This window comes from Labeo rohita, chromosome 19 (assembly GCF_022985175.1).
Source record: "Labeo rohita strain BAU-BD-2019 chromosome 19, IGBB_LRoh.1.0, whole genome shotgun sequence".
NCBI lineage: Eukaryota > Metazoa > Chordata > Actinopteri > Cypriniformes > Cyprinidae > Labeo > Labeo rohita.
In genome coordinates this window covers 22,009,261-22,034,480 of record NC_066887.1, presented here as the reverse complement: position 1 = coordinate 22,034,480, position 25,220 = coordinate 22,009,261, and the positions used below count along the sequence as shown (strand labels likewise).

General features: G+C 37.7%; 1 protein-coding gene across 2 annotated transcripts; it reads right to left on the bottom strand.

Annotated features, from left to right (window-relative positions):
• Positions 1 to 5,911: 5,911 nt before the first annotated feature.
• On the bottom strand, positions 5,912 to 23,411 carry LOC127181728 (catenin beta-1). 2 transcript variants are annotated; one of them, XM_051136625.1, is made up of 16 exons: positions 23,333 to 23,411; positions 12,876 to 12,925; positions 12,087 to 12,311; positions 11,726 to 11,979; positions 11,065 to 11,303; positions 10,775 to 10,976; positions 10,547 to 10,691; positions 10,349 to 10,452; positions 9,925 to 10,263; positions 9,495 to 9,653; positions 9,293 to 9,412; positions 9,035 to 9,185; positions 8,724 to 8,845; positions 8,580 to 8,640; positions 6,926 to 7,157; positions 5,912 to 6,840 (listed from the first exon to the last, which is right to left on the bottom strand). In XM_051136625.1, exons 2-15 carry the CDS (start codon positions 12,886 to 12,888, stop codon positions 6,952 to 6,954), a joined length of 2,340 nt encoding a protein of 779 aa, XP_050992582.1. In that variant the 5' UTR covers positions 12,889 to 12,925; positions 23,333 to 23,411; the 3' UTR covers positions 5,912 to 6,840; positions 6,926 to 6,951. The 2 variants fall into 2 exon arrangements, with proteins under 2 accessions (XP_050992582.1, XP_050992580.1); XM_051136623.1 differs by lacking the exon at positions 23,333 to 23,411 and adding an exon at positions 19,087 to 19,267.
• Between the last annotated feature and the right edge of the window lie 1,809 nt (positions 23,412 to 25,220).

The following is a 25,220-nucleotide window of genomic DNA, read 5'->3' as shown; positions in this document are numbered from 1 at the left end:
CGTTTGTCGTTGGCCAAACTGAACCAGGATTTCCAGGGCAAGAATCTTGACAACATTTGTGTTTGTTCTTATCATTTCTGGTCAGGTAGGTGAAATATTACTTAATTATATACTTAATTAATCCTGCTTGTACATATCTTTACCACTTATTAATTTTAGTTTGTCCAGATATTGTGCTCTTTCCTGTTTAATAAGTCCTTCTCTATATGATTTAGCAGCTTCCACACATTTTTTCCTTGTTTAGACAGCATAAATTAGCAGAACAACATATTCAGTAGTACATTGCCCCTGCAATCAATGCTGTTGTTTACATCTGAGTATTTCCAATATGGCTGTGCATCTGGGTCAGGGCTGTACTTATTTACACGTATTTACACTTCCATTTAAAAGTATGGGGTCAGCAGAATTTTTTCCCTTGAAAAATTAAATGCTTTCATTCAGCAAGGATGCACTAAATAGATCTAAAATTACAGTAAAGATTTTTATAATGTTACAAAAGTTCTCCATTTCAAATAAATACTGCTCTTTTAAACTTTTTGTTCACCAAAGAATCTTAAATCTAGGCTTATTTCTAGTGTTTGTTTTTTTTAACCAATACTTCAATACCATGAATTTAAAACATTACAAAAAAGCGATCATCCGACAAAAACATAACTATTCGGTTTGACGCATGATCAGTCTTCCCCCGCACAGCCGCACTTCCACATACATCAGTCACCTGATTGTGATAGATGTTCACTTCACTAATAAATTATTAGTATGTCAAAAAGACCAAAGCCCTCTGCTGCCCCGGTAAGAAAAAAAGAGAAGAAAACGAAAACCGGGACAAAGACAGAGGTAGTATGATGTAACGAATGATGATCATATAAATAAACTACATGAGGTAAAAGTTTGTGAACAAACTTCACGTTGGCCTAGTCTAAAAGTTTAAAATAGGGTAATAACAATGGAGTTCCAGAGATCTGAGACTTTGTAACATAATCGTGTCATTTTTTGTGTCACATGATAAACCATAGGTATAAACACAAGCATTGACTAGAGTGGCCGCTTCAGAGCAGTAACGCGCCACAGACATGTGCAGTACAGGGGGTCGGAACACATGCCGAAGGCGCGATCTACTCCGGTTGCCGCGTCAGAGCCGTAACACGCTGTGTGCAGTGTGTGGTAAGAGATTTATTCATCATACAGTGTAGATAGCTTCACTTATAACGCGAGTGTTTTTTAAAATGCAAAAACTTGCACTAGAATAGGTTAGGCTAATCAGTGATGATGTTTTTTGATAATGTTAGGCTGCTTTTAGCCTTATGCTGGAGCTGGTTTGGGGCAATGAGTAATAAGTATGTAAATAATTAAATACATTAGCACAATAAAATCATGTATTGGCGATCTCGTAGGCTGATGATAGGACCCAACACTACTGTAGCATATTATTTACTCACTCTCCATGCATCCTAAGTGTATATGACTTCCTTCTTTCAGACAATTGCAATCAGAGTTATATTAAAATTTATCCTGGCACTCCCAAGCTTCATTAATCTCCCGGGCCTCCTGTAGCGAATTGATGCATTTTTGTAAGAAAAATATCCATATTTAAAACGTAAGATTTACTATTAATCTAGCTTGCGCTAACTGCTTTGACAAGGGGCATGGCAGTACTGAAACACTGTCTAAGCTGTTTGCCAATCACAACGCACTGGGATAGCTAACCAATCATAACACATTTCCTTTTTTCGGAAGGCTGGCCTTCATTAAACCCGGAACTAATCGAGCTATTTGTGCCAGGCTGGGAGAAAGGTATTGTAATAATGTAAATTATGTGAAAAATAATGCGTATGTTCTAGTACACCCCCAAAACAAAATCAAGACTTTGAAAAAGAGCATAATAGGACCCCTTTAAAATCACAACATTTTATGTAAAATTCACTTTAAAGATGTACGTTTCTCAGTTAAATTCGAGGTGATAACGTTAGCAAGGGCTAGTTTAGTAAAACATTGTTGACATCTACTGGAAATCAAACACCTTTCAAATTTATTTGAAAGATTAAACGGTAGCGTTACTGTATGCTGGAGAAGTGTTCAAATGAATACAGTTTTGTGTTGAAATACCAGATGTAATTATTCTAGCTGTTTGTCTTTAATTTATAATGTGACTTAGGCAGCATCTAAATTTTATAGTTTCATTGGAAAAAATTTAAAATAAGGTAAATTTTTAATAACTAACATTAACAAAAATAATAAATTCTGTTACAAATGTATTGTTTATTGTTAGTTCAAGTTAGTGTACCGTTTAAATATCATCAGCTTTTTTTTTTTTTTTTTTTTTTTTATAGGAAAATGTATCATTGGTGGAATGGGCTGTGAAGCAAAGGGCACCAGGTAAAATCTTGCCTAGGGCGGCAAATTAGCCAGGGCCGGCCCTGATCCGGGTAACTGACCAAACCGTAACGCAAGTGCAAACCCTCTAGCTAGCATTTTTGTGCTCTAAACACTAAGTTTGATTAGAAATTACACAAAATAATATATTAATCTAAAGTGATATTTACACTTCCATTTAAAAGTCTGGGGGTCAGCAGGATTTTTCCCTTGAAAATTAAATACTTTCATTCAGCAAGGACGTGCTAAATAGATCCAAAATTACAGTAAAGATATTTATTATGTTACAAAAGTTCTCTATTTCAAATAAATGCTGCTCTTTTAAACTTTTTGTTCACCAAAGATTCTTAAATCTAGGCTTATTTTAAATTGTAGTAACATTTTATAATATAATATAATATTACTGTTTTTACTGTATTTTGAGCAAATAAATGCAGCCTTAGAAGACATACATCACATCTCATATTTTATGTCAAGTTCTTAACACTATTAACACTGTTGTAACCCACAAGTACAATAAAACAATCTATTTATAAAAAATTAATTAGGGTTAAAAATGGTGGATGTGGTGAAAAAATGACACCACAGTTGAGGAAAGCTAGTATCATAAGTTTATTTTTACTCCACCTTTGGCTTAGATATATAAAATGCATTTGAACAGTAGAAATAAAAAAGTTGAAATCAATTTTGAGAAAAAAAAATTAACCTTTAAGACAAAAGTGACCTAATTTGAAAAAAACACCTATGGATACTTTCTTGGTTCATATAACTCCATTATATAGACATGTCGCCCTGCCCCCTGTTCAAACCGGGCAAATCTATCCCCCTCTTTTTTTCTATCTGAAGAGGGGGATGAGTGTTTTTTGTGGAGGCGGTGAGGGCTGCTCAGCACAAAGCATTCTGGCAGCACTTCAAACTACAGCCGCCGTTTGGCAAGGCCTCAGTGAAATTCCTTTCCCAATAGAAAAAAAAGAGGTGGAAGCAGAAAATGGAGACGTTCATAAAACTTCCAGAGCGCAAGTTTAAATGCTGATGCATTACAGCTCATTTAATGGTTTGTTCATTCAGCGTTTGTATGGATATAGATTCAAGCAAACAAAAAATACGCAAAGAGCCTTGTACACTCCCTTGTATAAAATGGTAACTCTATAAGGACATGCAACTTCAACAAATCAATTAAAAACCACATCAAACATGAGATTAATGCATCATATCAGAACTGCTGCCTGTTTGAGTTGATTAAATCAAACTGACTTGAATCAGCCAAGCGCAAGACATCCGATATGGATCCAATTTAGAAAAAAGGGGGTAGCTAAAGCACCCACATGCGTGCACAAGTGCAGATTTCATCGCCTGCCCTCGTCCCCACACGTTTAGATAAGAGAACGGAAATCATCTCCACCCCTCCAAGGCTGATTTACTGATAATGAATCTTCAACTTTGATTTCACACACACATGAAGATGTTAAGTAGCCTCCAGAGAAGTGGAAATGAATGACAGGCAGCAGAGAAGGGAAACTCCGGCCCATTTAAACACATTTAAGTTTATAGGCGTCTTATAACTTCTTATTGTGAATACAGATTGTACTTCAAGGAGAAGTTCACTTCCAGAACAAAAACTCACCCTCTTGTCATCTAAGATGTTCATGTCTTTCTTTCTTCAGTTGTAAAGAAATTGTTTTTTAAGGCAAACATTTCAGGATTTTTCTCCATATAGTGGACTTTAATGGTGCCCCCGGGTTTGAACTTCCAAAGCGCAGTTTAAATACAACGTCAAAGGGCCCAGCCGAGAAGGGTTTTATCTAGCGAAACGATCAATTATTTAAAAAAAAAAAGACAATTTATATACTTTTTAACCTCAAATTCTCGTCTTGTCTAGCACTGCGTGAACTCATCCGAGTCAATACATTTATCTCCCATCTCATTTTCTCCTCCAACTTTAAAATCGTATTACATCGCTGCAGAAGTACCGACCCAGTGTTTACATAGTGAATGTGCAAGGAGGGTCAAACACCCTTTACAAATGGTTAAACAGCAATGTAGGACGATTTTGAAGTTGGAGGAGAAAATGAGATGGGAGTTTTTTTGACATACCCTAACTGTCATGAACTGGAATACGCAGAATTTATGCAGAGATAGACAAGACGAGCATTTGAGGTTAAAAAGTATATAAATTGTAACATTTTTTAGAAATTAACTGATCGTTCCACTAGATAAGACGCCTCTTCCTCATCTGGGATCGTTTATTGCCCTTTAAAGCTGCATTTAAACTACATTTTGAAAGTTCAAACTCGCAGGCACCATAGAAGTCCATTATATGAAGAACATTCCTGAAATTTTTCCTCAGAAAAAACAACTTCTTTATGACTGAAGAAAGAAAGATAGAACATCTTGGATAATAAAGGGGTGAGTAAATTATCTGTAAATTTTTGCTCTGGAAGTGGACTTTAATAGACTGCTTCATAGATATAAAGAAATACATTATAGATATTTTATAGAAATATGCTGAAAATGTATTCACCTTTGGCCTCAGATGATCTTTATTGAAACGGATTCTGAGAAACTTAGCATCATCACTTGTTCACTAACGGATCCTTTGCAGTGAATGGATGCCGTCAATATGAGAGTTCAAAACCATGATAAAAACATCATGATATGTCCAAGATGTTTTAATTTTAAACCATTGCTTCTGGCCAAAATACAAGTCTATAGTTCAGTCCAGAATAAAAATTTCCTGATAACATCCATGTTTTATTCATGTCTTTCTTTCTTCTGTTGAAAAGAAATTAAAATTAAAGGAAAATATTCTAAGATTTTTCTCCATATAGTGGACTTCAATGGGGATCAATGGGTTCAATGTCCAAAATGCAGTTTCAGTGCAGCTTCAAAGGGCTCTACATGATCCCAGCCGAGGAATAAGGGTCTTTAGTTTAACAATTGGTCATTTTCTTAAAAGAAAATATGTAACATATACTTTTTAACCACAAATGCTCATCTTGCACTGGCTCTGCATCTACAGTTTCACGCATTGCGCAGTCATGTTGAAATGGTCACGCGTGACGTAGGCTGAGGTACCAACCCAGTGTTTACAAAGCAACTGTGCAAAAAAAACAAACAAAAAAAAAAAACACATTGGATGATTTAGAAGTTGGAGTTTTTCCACCCTACCCTACTTTTCTGAACCAAAGTACACAGCAAAAGAACTAACAGTTTAGAAAAGAAAAAGACAGATTGTTTCACTAGATAAGACCCTCATTCCTTGGCTGGGATCATGTGGAGCCCTTTGAAGCTGCATTGAAACTGCAATTTGGACCTTCAACCTGCTGATCCCCATTAAAGTCCACTATATGGAGAAACATCCTGGAATGTTTTCCTCAACCTTCATTTCTTTTCGACTCAAGACAGACATGAACATCTTTGACTAACCCCTTTAAGTTAATAAGGAAAGGGTGAAGTACCAAATAATGCAAACAATTGTTTGCTTTTATGTAAGTCACAACATAAATACCTTTTATATTTAGGCATCACACAACACAAATGGAATAAAAGTCTTTTATTGAGTAGCCATGTCATTATCCATGTTCCCAAAAGAAGCCGCACAGGCTAACAAACAATGACGTTGCTTCAATAGAGACTACCTCCAGATAGCATAGAAAAGATTTCTGTCTCTGTGTATACCTCATAAACCCCATCTACCCCCCCGCCCCACCCTTGCTGCATCCACACCCTTTTTGGAACAATAGTGACATTGAAAACCGCTTCTCCTTGCTCAACTTTAAGCATTTTGTAAGAATGCATATAATTTTTTTCTACTCCCAACAACCACCATTTTAAATGATCATATAAAAAGCTACACATTGTTACACTTTCAGTCAGATTACATAGGAACTGAGATTAGTGTTGTACACTAGCACGTGATAAAGATCCAGAAACCAATGAGGCAAGTCCACTACAACTTAACACTATAGAAGACATTTAAAAAAAAAAAAAAAAAAAAAAAAAAAAAAAAAAAAAAGAAAAATATGGAATACAAATTAAATGGCAGAAACAAAAAAACAAAACAAAAAGAGACCAGGTTTAAAAAAAAAAACCAAGCTAGGGTCAGTACCATGAAAAGGCTGATTTAAGGAAAAGGAAAAGGGGAAAAAAAAAAAAAAAAAATTGTTAAAATAGTTCCATCTTAAAAGATCCTTTTCATGTGCACTCGTTAGCATCCGCATCACAATCCCTCTGTACTTGCATTTTTTCCATCCAGGGCAAAAAAAAAAAAAAAAAAAAAAAAAAAAAAAAAAAGAAAAGGGGTCGTAGCAATAAAGGAGACTGATATCCACCATTTCCCCGTTAGATATCTCCCTTTCGTCTGCGACAAGTGTGTTGTGTGTCAGGCACTTTCTGAAACACTAGCCCACCCTCTGGCAAACCTTCCACGACTCTTCAAATCACAATGCAGATTCATTCAACATACAGCTGTGGAGACACAGAAGTACATTAATCTTTATTTTGAAACTTAAGCAGGATTCAGTGAACACAAGTCATTTAAAACTCATCTTACCTTCAATACATGTAGACCGTGCGTGTTTAGAGGTCCGTGTCAAACCAGGCCAGCTGATTGGAGTCTGTAGGGGGCAGGCCATCCATCAGGTCCTGAGCATGGCCCAAGTCGGGGAGTCCCTCTACGGGGTACTCCGCTCCAGGATGGTGGCCTCCAATCTCATGCTCCAGCATGCTATCCATACCCAGACCATCCTGACCGTAGCCAGAGTGGAAAGAACGATAGCTGGGGTCTAAAAGGAATATGAAAAGTCATGAGTATTGTTTAAGTAAATGTTTAAATACATACATGTTAATAAATAAACAAACAAACAAACAAACAAACAAACAAACAAAAAAAAAAAAAAAAAAAAAAAAAAAAAAAAAAAAAAAAAAAAAAGGTAATTGCGACTCACAATTCTGACTTTTCTCAGAATTACATGATACAAACTTGCAAATAAAGAGTTATAGAGTTACAAAGTCAGAAATGTGAAATAAATTAGCAAATTTGACTTTTCCTCAGAATTGAGAGTTTCTCACACAATTCGGACTTTACACGCAATTACGAGTCATGTCAGAATTGTGATAAAGATGCAATTCTGAGAAAATGACCAATATTTTTTTAGAATAAGTTTATCTCTCACAATTTTGGGGGGGAAATTGCAAAAATAAAGTCAGAATTGTGAGAAAAAGTCAGACTTTGAGTTCTTGCAATTCTGACTTTATAACTTGCAATGAGTTTATTAAGAGATAAACATCCAATTCTGACTTTTTTTTCCTTGCAATTAAGAAAAAAAAAAGTCAGAATTGTGAGTTTTTAAAATCTCAGAAATCTGACTTTCTAACTCGTAATTACGAGTTTATATCAATTCTAACTTAATTTTTCAGTACAGAGATATAAAACCTTGCAATTCAGACTTTTTTCCTTGGATCTCACAATTCTGAGAAAAAAAAAGAAAAAAAAAAAAGAACAGTTTTATAATGGAATTCTGACTTCATAACTAGCAATTACGAGCTTATCGCAATTCCAACTCATCTCAGTTCTAAGGAAAAAGTCAGTAGCAAAAATTGACTTCAATAAATTATTGAATATAATTGAATAATTCAAATAGAAAAGCAAAAGGTAAAAAAAATAAATAAATAAATAAAACAAACAAACATATACATACTATATATATATATATATTGAAGTCAATTTTTGCTACTGACTTTTTCCTTAGAACTGAGATGAGTTGGAATTGCGATAAGCTCGTAATTGCTAGTTATGAAGTCAGAATTCCATTATAAAACTGTTCTTTTTTATATATATATATATATATATATATATATATATATATATATATATATATATATATATATATATATATACACACATACATACATATATATATATATATACACATACATACACACATATACATATATATACATATTATATATATATATATATTTTTTTTTATTAAACTATTTAAATCACTTAAAAAAAAAAAAAAAAAAAAAAAACTATAAAAATATATAAATAAGTAAAAAAAAAAAATTTAAATAATCATTTACATTTATACATTTAAAAGGAAAAGTGATTAAACAGTTTAATAAAAAAAAAAAGTGCGCATGAAATTATTAAAAAGGTTATGTAAAATATAATTATATAAAAGGTACATAAATACATGTCTTACCATCTGGTCTGTATCCAAGAGGCTCTCCCTGTGCACCAATATCAAGGCCTAGGTCCCCAGTCTAAGACAAACACATTTTGTTTCATAAAAATGGATTCATACAGCATTAATGGTCTACATCTGAGAGCAGACAAATGTTTGTACCTCGTTCCAGGCCATGGGCTCTGTTCTGAAAAGAGAGCTGGTAAGTTCCACAGAAAGACGTTTCTTGTAGTCCTGAGGCTTATCTTCAGACATGCGGAACAGCACTGCTGCAGCATATGTGGCTATATAGAGAAAAGTACATGAGAGAGTCAAAATTAATGGAAACCTTGAGTGTCCTAGACCCCTTCCACTATTTAGCTGGCAACACAAGCCACCAGAGAAAGTAATTGTAAAGACCTGCCCATTGATATTAAGAGAATTTTTGTGTTATAATGCTGTATGGTATCTATCAATAGGTGGCAGTCACTCACCAACTCCCTCGTTTCTGGAGTGCAGCAGCTCTGTAAGAGGAGCAGTGGCTCCTTCTGCCTCAATGGCCTCTGCCGCTTCCTTATCCTGAGCCAGCTCGCACAACACTCCTGCCGCTACCCGCTGGATGTTCTCAATCGGAGAATACAGCAGCTACAAAGCAAGAGACACACTTTAAGAAACTCAAAAATGAGAGAGTTTTTGAGATTGAACATGGCAGCCATCTTTAATGTAGAATGTGCAATGTAAAAAAGTCATACTTGTACGAATAAGGGGATGGTGTTAAGCCCCCTGATGACGATTCTGTTGTGTACGTCTCTGGCCAGGATGTGAAGTGCTCCAGTGCAGCCTTCCACAATCTCCTCCATGCGAACTCCCTCCTGAATATTACAATTAGCATCAAACATTTAGTTTTCCACAACTACAAATGCCTTTCCGCTACAAAAACCAAATGTAACTCACCACAAACTGTTGCTGTGTGCCACCCATTGAAGTGCGCCTCTGGGTGTCCTGGTGCGCCCTCACCAGCAATTGGACCAATCGGGGAATTGCACCCTGTTCGCGGAGCGGCGCATGATTGGCTGGGCATAGCGCCAGATTACGGATCAGACCGACTGTTGCCTAGAAAGGATGTGGAAAGACTCATTAGAATGTGCAAGATGGTGTTGGCACCGATATCCTTGTGGGCAGTGCGCTGACACACAGCGCAGCTGCGCAACGGGCGTCCCGAGTTCGAATCCCAATTTTATGGACCTTTCCCAATCCCACCCCCTATCTCTCTCCCACTTCGCTTCCTGTCAGTTCTGATCTGTCCTATCATAATAAAGGCAAAAAAAAAAAAAAAAAAAAAAAAAAAAAAGGGCATAAAACTGGTGACTATCTGGCAACGTACCTTAATTAATGGCCAGTGTGAGGGTGGGTGCAGCAGTTTGACCACTACAGGCAGGCCGTAGTGAAGACGCACTGCATTCTGGGCCATCTCAGCATCTTGGTGTCTGGATGTTAGATGGCGTAGCGCACAAACAGCAGGTTCGGTGATGTCCTCTCTGTCGCCAGCCCTAAGAACAGTACGGACCAGGGCCTCGATTCCACCCACTTGGCAAACCATCATCTTGTTCTTGTAGTTGTTACACGTGAGGTTGGATAGTATGCCGGCAGCGCATGTGACAACATTGATGTCATCGGAAGCAAGAAGCTGAACCAGAGTGCCAAGAAGTCCTTCCATCCCTTCCTGTAAGGAAAGAGTGTTAGATTAATAAAAGTTGTTTACAATTCCATGACACAAACCAAATTGTTGATGGTTTGCATGAACTAACCTGCTTGGTGGCAGCATCTGACAAGTTTCTGAGGGTCCACAGGCAGTTTTGAACCAGGCGCTGGCTGGGATCTGTCAAGTGAAGGCCAAGAGCCTGCATGCCACCTAAAACCCACATAGAAGCACAAGATGAGACCCTGACATAACATAACATAACATACGTGAACAATGAACGCATACTTAATTTGCATATACATACCAGCCTCAACGATGGCAGGTTTGTTGCTGGAGCAGACAGACAACACTTTAAGCACACGACTTGTGGTCCAGAGCAGTTTCTCATATGTGTATGTTCTCATGATGTTGACCAGAGCCTGAGGTCCTCCACTGGCCAGGATGATCAACTGTGGTGGCAAAAGTTGAGACAAATTAGCATAAGTACATCTAGCATTTATCCTCCAATCAGCAAGATCAACGCAGTATGTACCTTGCTCTCCTGGTTGCCGTATGCCAGGATCTGTAAGCAGTCTGTGGTGATGGCAAGGAATTTGACATTGGTTTTGTTGAGCAGAGCCACCATCTTCTGAAGTCCTCCAGCAAGACGCACAGCCATTTTAGCACCTTCCTGATGGAGCAGGAGGTTGTGAAGAGTGGTGATGGCATAGAACAGCACACTGTCAACGGGGGACCTGGCAACATAATCATGTAACGTCCATTTAGTGGAGAACTAGTATGAGGAGGACATCGAAATGAAACAAAAATCTTTGCTGCTCTTACCCCAGCATCTTGACGAGGGCTGGGATTCCTCCCGATTTAAAGATGGCAAGAAGGCCCTCTCTGTGATGGGAGAGGTTGTGTAAGGTGCCGGCAGTACAACGCGCAGTCTCTACATCATTGGTGTTCTGCATGGTCCTCACGATGGCCGACACCATCTGGGGAGAGCGCATGATGGCGTGGCGAGAGGCCTCTTTCTTGGAAAGCTGGTGCACCATCACTGCGGCTTTGTTCACCACCACCTGGACAGGAAAAGTGAACGATTAGGAAGGAAGTGAGACGGAGCAGATTTGAAATGGCTGGTTACTTGTCATTTAGCAGTGCAACTGCAGAGAAATCTGGAGTAATTTGCTCGCCGGATGCAGAAATCTTTCAAGGGTCACTTCAAACTAGTGACTCTCTACCAATCTTAGATCTTCCAACAGGAAATGCTACATTATGCAAATGACAACATTCAAAAGCGAAACTTAAGGCGATTCAGACAGTATTGTCATTGCTTCAAATTTTAGGTCTAAAAATAATCTTAATGAAGGCTCTTTTTGCTATCAGATGATCCATTTTTAGCTTCAGATGGAAATGTTTCCTGTAGCAGGAACGCACATCTTCTCAAAGGAAATCGCAATTTTGATGGTTTAACATCAACATTTCTGCTTTCATTTCTAACCTGGTCCTCGTCATTGAGAAGTTTGGTGAGCTCAGGAATGGCTCTGGTGGCCAGTTCAGCATCATCCTGGTAGTTAATGAGATTGACAACGGCATGTTTGAGCATTTGGGAAGGTTCAGCTAGCCGCTGCACGTTGGTGGGGTGGGCAGAGTCAAACTGGGTAGAAGTGATCTGCATGCCCTCATCGAGAGTCTCAGGAAACATGGCAGCACGGACACGCTGTGCACGGGTCATGGCATACTGCCCGTCCAGGTCTAAGAGAGGAAGTTTGTGATTAACCAGACAGGAAGCAGGCAGGAAAAGGCCATTTTTTTCCTAATACAAGCATCATAATGAGTTGGAAGCAAATACAGCTACATACCTGCCACCTGCTCAGGTGTGAAGGGCTGGTTGAAGCCCTGTTCCCACTCATAGAGCACCTGGTTGTCCAGATCCTCCTCCTCAGGGTTGCCTTTCCCTGACAGAGATGGCGCTGTGGTGGTGGCCCCAGAGTGAATACCTGAATCCAGGTAGGACTGCTGCTGCCAGTGACTCACAGCAGCTTTACGATCCTGCTCCATGGCCATATCAAGCTCCATAAGGTCAGCTACAGGACATAAGACAATGTCAGACATTCAATTTAATGTTCTTTCGGAAATACATTTTTGGATCTACTCTAAAGTCTAAAGTCTCATTATCACGCAATATTCCTATACTTTTAATGCACATTTTAACACCTGCAGCTGCAATGACCTCTATAGAAGCTTAGTGGCAACGATTTTATCTTGGCTATTTTTGCTGCCTATATTCAAGATATTCAGATAAAGTCTAACATTACAATTAGGAATTTTAGTTCCAGTATCACTACACTCAACTCAGCATTTGAATGCTAAATTTGAGTCAAAACTGTCAGACGTGGTCTTAGACAGCAACCATGTTGTGTGGATTTTCATGAGATTTCAACTCTATAGTAACAGAAACAGCATTTAGTATTCTTAAGTTAAATAAGCATTTACTGTAGTTTGATATATTGGGTCTTTGAGGGTTAACCGAAATTCAGTAAATAAACCGGTTCCTTATCAGCTCATCTGTATTTGTGTTTGCGTCAAGGAGCAGAGTCATTGGACAAACATGCCGATAAACTGACAGGTTAACATGGAAAAATACTCACACTGGGTAGCCATCGTTGCGTCAATCCCTCAGCCTGAGCGACTTCAAAACCTGTAGGGGGGAAAAAAAAAAAAAAAAAAAAAAAAAAAAAAAAAAAAAAAAAATTTAAAAGCTCATCAGGACAAAAACTACATAACTGAACCAAGCATAAGGTCAAGAAAGAGCTCCATTTTACAAATTAGCAGTAACATTTGGCTATTCCCCCTCAGACACCAGCTGTTTTACAAGCGAGAAAGAGGCTTTAATCTACATTACAGACCCTAAAGGTAGCGTTAACTGTGGGAAACTCCCCTCATTTAGTCTGTAAGGTGTCACGCGAGAAGTCGAGAGAGGGAGTCGGGACGGTGAGTCATCTTGGCAATGCCAGTAAAAACATGCTGAGGGGGTTAGTCAGCTTCATTCATCCAAAGCTGATGAGAACAATACAGCATCAACCACCGCAAATTAAGCGACTATAAACAGCCCGAAGACACGAAACCAACACTGATCTTAAGTTGCTTATTTGGATCCTTACTTTATAAAATCAGATTTACTTGTTTCACTATTAAAGCAGAAAATTGTAGGTTGCAGACCATTATTCTAGGATAATGGGATGGGTCCAAAATCATTTTACAATATCTACCCAAATTGTCAGTTTTAGGTTATAAATAAGTGACTCGAGTTGAAAACTTCCACCCGATGATATATTCAGAGGGTGGGGGGTTTAGATGACTACAGAAACAGATAAAACTGAAAAACAATGAACATACCCCAACATGTAGGTTCACAAGTAGACACTAAACCACCATCTAGACAATTTATAATTAAGCATACATTTTTAGGAGTACTCGCACAAGACACATTCTTGTTTAAAAGCTGCTGGGTGGAGTGGAACAGAATGGAACAGAACTAAGACTATTTTTAACTTGACACACTGTTGAAAAATGCAACCTTCATGTTGCAAGATGCTTACGTGGAAATGACTCTTGTCCAAGAGGTTTTTACGTGACAGAATGCTGACAGCAGTATTCTGTGCTTCGACTGTCATTTAAAAAAAAAAAAAAAAAAAAAAAAAAAAAAAAAAAAGTAATACTATTTAAAGTGTACCAATGTTAACCATCTTATTTTGATCTATTTTAAAATGGAATTACTTCCTGTAATGGCAAAGCTGAAGACTGGAGTAATGGCTGTTGAAAATTAAGTGTTACATGAGCCTTCAGAAATCAATGTTGAAAACAGCTGTGCTGTTTGATATTATTGTGAAAAATGATTTTAAGATGTTTTGAAAAAGTTCATTCATGTGAAACAGAAGTCTGTTGTAACAGACTTGTCATCTAAATGCGTGTCCTTGCTGAATAAATGTTAATTTAAAAAAAAATAATTCTTAGTGACGCCAAACATTTGAATGGTACTGCATAAAGCATTTACAAACAGTGTGCATTTGCTAGAGAACATGTAAGTGTCTGAAGTTAAATCACAGTGCTATAACGACCTCTGGAAACCTCAGATGCCTTGAATTCTCCAGAGTCTCGCGCAGAGCCTCAGGCTAGTGATGCCAGTTCATGGGGTAGAGGACACATTTAGAAGCGTGAAAAGATGCCACAACGAAACGAAAGCTGCCAAGCATTTAGAATGTGAAATAAGTTTCCTCATGCTGGCCTCAAACCAGAGCAGTCGATTTTTTATTTCCATAGGAAACTGCTCATGTCTGCTTCTGGGCCAGTCTTCCTTCCTGCATGGGCCTTCAGAGCGCCAAGCAGCAATTAAATCAATGAAATGAGTCTAACATCCCTCCTCGGCTCAAAGAAACTAATAAATGCCGTCCAAATAAACACATCCTTCAGTATAAATCAGCATCAGATTAAACTCTTCTGTAGAAAAAGCATTAATTGATAGCCTTACTAACTTGATGGGACATTTTCGGAAAATAACCATCTAGAAAGCGGACAACCTTTGAAAACGGAAATGACAAAAATCTGGCTTCCTGCTGCAGCAGAGAACATCAGCTCTCACATCCTGCGAGCCTCAAAAGACCCGATATGCGTCACAATATTGGGGTTAAATGTAAAGTACATACTGCAACAACATGGGAAGAAACCGAAAGGCTCGTTTCCAACCTAACTACACATTCAACAACATCAATCAATGTGGTTAACCCTACCGCAAACAAACATCCTAAGAATTAATTTGGTGCCGTGGAAAGGAAGAGCATCACGTGGCAAAGGAGATCAGTGCAAGTTTACAACTATGAACACAGTTCATAATACATTTACAACTAAAACCTAGTGCTTGACCAATATGAATTTACAGATAGCCAATGCAGATATCCTTCAACCTTTGTGATTTTATAAATGCGGATTAAAAAAAAACAAACAAAATGACGGCGTTTGTTAACCAATGTTATGTGGCTAAAATGTAATCAGAATAATCGACCGATTACTCCATTACTAAAATAATCATTAGTAAACAAGTAATGATTATTACTCGAGATGCTTCTTAGACACTTTGGAAATGCGTTTATATCAGGCAAGCCATCGCACAAACATTGACTAGAGTGGCCGCAACCAGCTCCGGCAGCCGTGTCGGAGCCAAGTGTGCATAGTAAATAAAGGGCTTTCCAAGCATTAATGGCAAGGAAAGAATCTTATACTTGAGAGCAGCCACATATGATGTGTTTATTGGAGGTTATAGTACACTAAAGAATGATCAGGTGACCTGTAAATGTGAAAACTGTTTTCATTGCAGTTATGCAAAATATTCCTTTGAGTTGCCTTAACCACTTTATGCAAGTGTAAAAACTATGTGACATATGGGAGTTAAGAAATTGACATGTTTCCATTCAGCGTATTTTCAGTTTTCAATTTGCTCAATTTTAAAAGAAGGTTCTACATGAAGTGGCAAAGCATTATCAAATTCACTGAAGCACTGAATAAACGTATAAAGAAGACTTTTAGAACATAATTGCAAAAATCTGACATTGCAGGTTATTCCAAATGAACAAATTTGTCAAGTGAATTGAACTTCTACAGATGTCCCACGGTCATGAGTGCAGTGACTGTGTGAATCAGAACACGGCTCAAGTCACATGCACTCCAGCACTCTTGTGCTAAATTGCAACCCTCTGCAAGTAGGTTAAGTGCCGGTTCTCAGCTGGATGAGCATCCAGGCTGTCTGAGAACATACGGCTGAGTGAGAAGAGCTTTTAATGATGAAGCTGCAGAATCACAGTGTCATCCTTCACACACTCTCACCAAAAACCAACTTGGTACAGCATTCTAAAGTGCTGCTGTTCCAGAATATTTCAACACGAGCTCCAAAATATACCATCAAGAGCTGCCTTCACATACAGGTATTTACAGGAAACCTTGCTTATGATAACATCCTGCAGTCAGCGCTGGACATTCCTTTCCTCTGTGTGTGTGTGTGTGTGTGTGTGTGTGTGTAAGTCTGCATGACACAAGATACAGCACTTCAAATACAGGCCTGTACTGAAAGACCCCGCTAGCGGGAAACACATCGCTGTGAAGCCGTGCCAATGTTAATAAATTAGGCTTTTTAAGGGTGCATGTGAAGGCAGAGAGGCTGATTTGAGAGCAAACAGAGGCAGCTGTGGTAGTTTATGCAAAACGCATGTGTAACCCTCCACAGTGGTGAGACTGACCTGGAATTAATTTACCAGACAATAAACACTGAAGGGAGTCAGACACGAACTCGCAGGGTTTTCCTTGCGGCACCAGTCAGCATTCCGTACAGGCGCATGGGAGGCGGACGTGCAGACGAATCACTGTGTGATTATGGGACGGATTTGGAAACTGAACCTTCAAAGTAAAGGAAGGCTTCCTGATTAGCCCTCTTAATGGGCTCATTTGAGGTTTATTCACTGTATCCTGTTAACACAAGCCCAAATGTTGCGGTGCATGGCCGGTGCAAAGGAAAAAAAAAAAAAAAAAAAAAGCCATTCAAGAAGTAGTTCGCAGACGATTTTGGGTGGATTGTCCCTTTTTCAACAATTCTAACAATTATAGAATCCTGTGTTGATCCAGAATCTTAGCATTTGGTGGCAAAATAAAAGATTTTAAGCAGAACTGACAGCCTTAAGGCTGAATAACTATAGAACGATAATTATAAAGGTAATAATCATTTATCATATACATATGTGTGACCCTGGACCACAAAACCAGTCATAAGTCGCACAGGTATATTTGTAAAATTAGTCAACAATGCACTGTATAGGTCAAAATGATAAATTTTCTTTTATGTCAAAAATCATTAGGATGTTAAGTAAAGATGTTCCATTGTTCATAATGTTCATAATGAACCATTAAGATATTTTGTAAATTTCCTACCGTAAATGTATCAAAACGTAACGCCTGAATAGTAATATGCATTGCTAAAAACTTCATTTGGACTACTTTAAAGGCGATTTACTCAATATTTTTATATTTTTGGCACCCTCAGATTCCAGATTTTCAAACGGTTTAATCTCAGCCTAATATTTTTCTATCCTAACAAACCATGTGTCAATGGAAAGCTCATTTATTCAGCTTTCAGATGATGTATAAATCTCAAATTCAAACAGTTGACCCTTATGACTGGTTTTGCAGTCCAGGGTCACATATATAATTTACACACACACACTCTTTTGTCAAAGTCATACACAATTGAAGGATGAGTGACAAGTTGTGCGTGTGTGTGCGTGCGCGTAAATGATCACTGTAAACAATGTTTTGATGTAATCTACAAAAGCGAACATGTCTGACTACTAGAGAACCAATTTTTCGGGTTGTGTGAAAGCAGAATAAATAAATTCACAGTAAACAAGTCAAATTATGTTCCAAAGTGTATTATTTTCACAGGTTCTTCCATTCTTCCATAAACCGTGCATTGTGTATTATGGGAAACCGAGCTTGTTTTTAAACACTACTGCGGGTATTTCCCGCACAGGTATGAAACCAGTGTCACGCTCGCCACTAAAAAACGCGACCACACACGCGTAATCGCGGAAAAAAAAGTTTCGACCTCTTCAATTTCCACAGCGCAGCACGCTGCCGTCGGATTTTGGCTCCGCCCACACTTCCTCCAGCGGAGACGCGTACGGTGGCTGATCTGAGGTCAGCTCTATCGTGCTTCTCAAGGTGGATACGTCTAACTAAAGTGTGTGAAACAGCTGTTCCGGGCTCTGGGAGCAGAGAAACCCGAGCCCCTCCTAAAAGCACGCAGGAATTCGGCCATCGGGGCCTTTGTTTCGAGGAAGAGTAATGAACCCTGAAATGTTTCGACTCCGTTTAAAAACTGACTTAAAAACCTGCCTATCGGATAACGGAGAAATGTGACCCCCTATAACGTCACACCAAATCTGAGGAGACAAAACGAAGATAATTCTGACTTCTCCTTAAATTCAAATAAACGTGACATCCCATTCAGCAACACTTTTAGCAAGAAAGCAAATTTAATCAATTCAACCCATCCTAACAGTCTTTGAGCAACCTTAGGTTGACTTACGAACTTCACATTTCACTCGTTTTTCAAGCTGACTACATGTAAGTGAAGTTATGCAACACAGCAAATATGTACAAAAAATAAATAAGGGAAAAAAAACTATTTTCCTCCATTTTAAATTGTTGAGAAAACGATTGCATTTCTCGCGGACACTTTCACCCGATCTTAGAGACGTCAACATAATAATCGATCGGCTCAGTTTTCACTATTATTTGTATATGACAAAATACACAAATAAAAGTTCCCCAGTATGTCTGACGACATAAACTGTTGAAGCAGATGAAACTAAATTACGATGCGGTTAACAAAAAACAAGAGCAGAATATTAGTATAAACACCAACACGGGGAGTCCCTGGTGAAATCATGCGTTTATCAATCATCTAGTTTATTGATTGAGATTTGCTGGTTTGCTGTTAACGTTAGCTCGCTACTCGAACCATAGAACTGAATGAAAGCTAACGTTAGCTAAGATTAGCCAGTGTTTGCGAAGCTACCGTAAACAAACACAAGAGTCAACGTGCGTGTGTGCATTAACCTGCAATTTAGCGAAAAAACAGTATAAAATAAAGAGCAGAAAACCTATATGAGGCTGTTTTAAACGCTCAGGTCGCGGAAGGTAGATCCAGCCTCAAGTCTAGCATGGAAAACCCTGGGAAGATCCTCCCGATGCTCCCATCTCCAAACTACTACGTTAACGTTAGGAGTTTAATCATTCCGCGTTTAAAACGCTTACCTGAAATTAAAACCACGAATCCCTTTGTTTGGCCGGCGAAGCCTGACCAACGCGTCGGTATCCTAATAGGAATGAAACAGCCAAGCCAGCCGGTGAGATTCCCGGACGGGTAGCTGTTCTCCTGCGTTAGCGGTGCGGCAAACCTTCCGCGCTGATGTGAATCTAGACCTTAAAATGGCGTCGCTCAGACGCAGCTCTTATACGAGGAATGCAGTTCATGTATCCTACCGCATCCGAAAAACTAGGGCGCAGCAGCGGCTCACTCCGGCATGACGCTAAGCGTTTGTGTTATATGTATAAAGTGACAAGAGATGATCGACAAATGCTTTATTACATTCCGAGTGCCTCGTCTGAGGTCTAGGTGTTTTTTAAGTCGACACCGGGAATGTGGTATGCGCGGAGTAATATAGCAGCTACAGGAAGGGCGAGGTGCGTCCATTAGGTTGGAATGTGGGTGTTTTGAATGGGATGTCGGGAGCAGCTATACAAAGGTAACATTTGTATTAGGGATACAGGAAACGCTGCTCATGCTGCAGAATGGTTAATTTAAGCTGCAGTGTTTTCCCCTGTTTAGCATTATAACTAAATGGTATCATTTTTATACTGCCTTACCTTTTAGGCTATAATTTTTTCAATCATTAGGACCAAACAGACGCTGAACACTAACAGTTTTGCTCATGCAGTAGACCTACAGCTATCACTGTATATTTTGTGCTTCATAAAGAGTGTTCCCCATTTAATTTAACTGGAATAATAAGTCAGTTTTGAAAATAACAATATTCATTTTAATTATACAAATAAACTTTACATTTTAATTGTTTCCCTTATGTGAATTGACTTCACACCCAACCTAAAACAGCATAACATAAATATATAAAGAACGCATAAATGCTGTATATTTTGTATATATTTTTTTAATTATTTTAACAAAGATAAACAAAATTCATGTTCATGTTAAATTCACATATCATGTTTAAAAAATTGGCATGTTATAATAAGAAACACACATATAGCATAGACTTCAGATGAGAAATTAACAAATTTATTAAATCAGATGAAACTTCAGACATAAATAGCAGCTGTGAGTGGTGATTAAGGTTGCAGGTTTAATCACTATGCATTCTGCAGATGTTATGTATGTGTATGTGTGTGTGTGTGTGTATGTGTGTGTATGTCTGTAAGCTTCTCATTCATGCCACTATTCAACAGTCAGTATACAGAGGTAAAAAAGTGTTAGCACTTCTGACAAGCGAGCATTCATTTCTTTTAATATAAATGTTAAACATTTATCATCTACAGATGATGTCAATAACAATCTCATTTAACAGCAAGTAAATATTCATCAATTAATAGGAAGATACTGTCTTTTAAAATAGCATCTTCGACTGTTTACATAACATGCCTCAGGATGCAATTTAGAGGTCACATTGTTTTATAGATGCATGCACTTAATTTATGTTAGTGCATTATTATTGAATCCAGGGTAACAAAACATCTGTAAAATGTCATCAGTTTATTAATTAAAAGCATTAGTGTTTGTAAGTGCATGTGTGTGTGTTTCCATATCGGCCTCCAATGGTATTTGTGTGTGCAGATTTTGGGGAGTGGCCACACTAAGTGCTTCTGAATGGTGGGAGTGCCCTTAACAACTTTAAGTGCTTTATGCCTTTCATCAGGCCAACCCCCATGACCCCCTCCCAAAACAGATAGGATCTCTTGTATTATAAGCCTGTTCACCTTAAATAAATACATAAATAAGGGTTGGTAATTGCATTATTGTGAAAATCATTTGAGTTGAAAATAAATTAATTACTGTAGTTTTTTAAAAAAGAATTTTTATCTTATGTTTCTGTTATGGAATGGAATCTAAATTATAAAAATACATGCAGCTTTATAGTAGAAAAAAAAAGAAAAGATTAGAAAAACCCAATTTCTTTGTATTTAGCTGTTTTTGTTTTGTTTTTGTTTTTTTTTGGTAAGAGTACCAGGTGTGAGGTAGTCAACCAAAACTCCAACAGTCATATTTTAATAATCTCCTCCTGTTCCCTGTGTCTCTAACACGCCAATCCCTACTACAGACTTGCCAAATTCACTGCGGCCTACAAAATCTGTCTGTCTACCTTCACGGGCAGATACAGAAACAATACCTTAGAAATATATTGATTTTGTTACATCTTACAATTTCGCTTTGAGCATTTTAAGGGAATACTGTTTTTCTTTCTTTCTTTCTTTTATACTGGAGTGGAGATGTTGCCTTTTTAGCATTAAACAAATATATATATATATTTTAGCATGAACCATTTTAACACTAAAGTACAATTATAAAAGTAATTCAAGTGATACAAATTTATGAAATGCAAATCTAAACTGTGTTATAAAACATGACCCTGGAACACAAAACCAGTCTGAAGTACCACGGGTATATTTGTAGCAATAGCCAAAAATATATTGTGTGAGTTAAAATTATAAATTTTTCTTTTATGCCAAAAATCATTAGGATATTAAGATCACATTCCATGAAAATATTTTGTATAATTCCTACCGTAAATATACCAAAACCTAACTTGCATTGCTAAGAACTTCATTTGGACAACTTTAAAGGTGATTTTCTCAATATTTTGATTTTTTGCACCCTCAGATTCCATATTTTCAAATAGTTGTATCTCCAAATATTGCCCTATCTTATTTATTCAGCTTTCAGATGATGGTAAATCTCAAATTTAAAAAATTGATCCTTATTGATTTGTGGTCCAGGGTCACAAATGGCATGACAAATAATCCATGATTCATTCATTTTTAGGCAATTACAATTGCTGCAAACACATTTTGTATAACTAATGAATTCACAATAAACTGTATAAATAGATTCTGTGTCGTAAATCAAAGAATTAAAAAATATGTATCCATTTACAGTTCTTTATGATTTGGTTTATCAGACAAATGTGCAACAAAAATGAATGATCAAAGGCTAATACATATTGTTATCTTTATTCTCATCACTTTCTTTTTTATGTAATACAAATTACACAGTCCTACATCGACATTGTGTATCCTCAGGAAATCACTGAGACTGAGGCTTTTGTAATGAAGATGAGCAAGCGCAGATCGATTGCAGATGCTGTAAAACGGAGGGAAATTATCCATATTGGTGCCACGTTAGCTTCACCTTAAATCACATTTACATTTACAGCGCAAACGCCACAGAAATCGAAGGAGGGCTCCTCGAGTCATCTTAATATAGACTCCATCTTGTTCTGCTTTCACAGAGCTGCGTTTGTCTTTGACTTTTTTTCGGAGGGATCTTCTTAAAAACCACAGCACACCTTAAACCTAGCAGAAAATCAATCAGCTCTCATCTACTCGCCTTAAAAGGTAGAATCGTGTGTGTGTGTAAACAGCAGAACAGATGTAGGTAATCGGCCGCCTCGTAATATAGCTTTGACTCATGGTTGGTTCAAACATTATTCATGTAATATTAGCATCTCCACGCTTGTGAACATATCATAGGGTATTTTAATGAACAAACAGATGCAGCTTGGATTCAAAACACCTATTTTCGGCATGTATTTCCCACTAAGCAAAAGCGGGAGTATATTATATTCAATATACAGTACTATATGACGACTTCTGCTCTTTTTTCACACTGGTTTCATTTATACACTGCTTGACTATTGTCCTTTTTTCTCTCATCCTCTCCAATGACCTAATCCTCTCCTTCTGCTCATGCCCAGTTTGCAGACATTCACATACTCACACACACACACACACGCTTGTTTTATTAAATTTTCTGTCCTATTTACCTAAATCAAACCCTCACTTTAACCGTATTGGTTTTTGTTGTTTTTTTAAACATGCTTGAGTAAGCTGTTTCTCTTACCTAAAAACCCCCCCAGTGTCCACAATGCAGGCAAAAACTAAGCTTAAAATATTAATTCAATATGTGATAATGAAAATGCATAAATGCTCAAAATAATCAGGCAAATTGCTACTTATATACTCAGTCTTATTAAATCCATTTCATTACATCATATGCAAAGTTAATGCATTATCATCACACAAGTTCATTTTATCATCTTGGATTCTTCATCACATACTGGATTCCAAAAATATTCCATATCTGTTGAACTTTTCACTATCATGTCTTCAACACTGTGATGTGCTTGTATAATATATCTTCATTGTTGATTTCTCCTCTAAACCCACAATAGCAAAACATTAGCATAGATGTATTCAAGCAAAATCTTACCCATAATAAAGCGCAACTTCTTCCACTCCTGATGGGTCAGATTCACATATCAGTAACCCAGATATTCACCTGCAGTGTATATAAAAAGCAAGTTTCTAATTAAATTGGCTTTACAGCATATAACCCAAAAACAGAGAATCTGAGAGTGACTGCGGCTGCTCACGTTCACCGTTCACATCCATTTCTGAGTTCATCCCTCGTTTCTCCTGGGATAGAAGGGGCATATGCACGCTCCAGGAGGGGTGGGTTGGCGGGGGTGGCACCCTGAAATTTTAAGCCTAGATTTCTAAGCTCTTTTTGTCGGGAAAAGACGCCGCAATCTGGGCCTCTTCTCCCCGGGAGCCATTAGGCATGGTTTGGTGGCCAGCGTGAAAGGAGTACAAGGACTTGGCACAAAAGGAAAAAAAAACTTTATGCTCTTTCTTGGAAAAGAAGGCTTCAGATATATTTTTTGTGCTTTTCGGCAAATGACGCAACCCTGGAGTTTTGGTAATGTGCGAGATGAGAAGTGAGGGGGCTCGGCTGGCATCGCAGCTCTTCAAATGAACAGCGGGACGTTTGGCCAGAAAAGAATGCAGGATTATGCTTGGATAAGGAGTCGGGATAAGCCTATATCTACATTATTTCTATTTAGCAGACTCTTTTCATTGCATTTATCACTCGTTCTCCATCCATATTTTGCACACACGCCTACAAACAAATGCTCACTCTTCTGTCCACTGGATTCATGATATTATAGGCCTTTTGAGGCCTGTTCACAACAAACACGTTCTTGTGTTTAAAAATTTAAGACAGAGTGAAGCAGAATTTTAATACGTGTTCATGGCGGCGCTAATGTGCGAGACAATGAAAAAATCTAGTGGATGTTTACGTAAAAGCACAATTTGAACAGCGCAATGAAAATTTTGTTGCAAAAGTATTCAACAGCAAAGTCGCAATGTTAAAGAATAGACAATAAGACAAAGTCTCCAAATGCGCTTTAAATGCGTGTTAAAAAAGCAGCGCTTGAAAATTACAAATGAGAAAAATCACAAAGATGTAGGTCTAACTCACACTTATATAGAAAATCAATTAAAAAGCAGCAGACGACACAGTACGATACAATACGATATGATACGTCACACTTTATTGCCCTTTTGAACATTTTTCTTGGATCTTTTTTTTGCATCTCACTACGTTTATTAATTGTCTTACAACATAAAAATGCACTAGACAAACATCTTTGACCATTGCAGAAATTAAGCAATTTCTAGCGCTCGCGCTCTCTAAAAAAATTCAGAAGTGCCACCATTTTTCTTTTTCATACAGCACTAAAACTCATTTATGGCAGAATTCGTAATGTAGTTAAAACGTCAAAAGAATAGAATTAAAATGTGCGAGAAGCTGAAAATGTTTGGACAACAGAAAACACTAAGTAACCAGATATTGGTAAATATATCTGACACACTTTGTGTTGCAAATATTTAGAAATGACGCATTATTAGCTGTGTTGGCTTTATGCAATTTACAGTAAACTGTATCGTCACACCCTGCGGTTTTATGAAATATCTTTTTACCCAGTGTCAATCTTGTTATGAAATGACACATTTGGCTGTTTTATTTTTCCTACAGTAAGTCATAAACAGTTATGCTGGTAATTAAAAGCATATCAGTGGTGCTAAAAATAAATTAATTTCCTGGAATAGATCATATGTGTGTGTGTGAGTGGAGAGAGGGTGAATGAGCACAAGCATTGTGAAAGCTGTATTACTGAAACCATAGCAATACATTTTAGAGGCTAATTTCTCTCCATTTCACATCCACATATAATTGCATCCAGAATCAGATCTAAAATGTGCATATGTATTTCTGTCTCAGAGAATGATACCAGACAAGTGAAGCCTGCTGC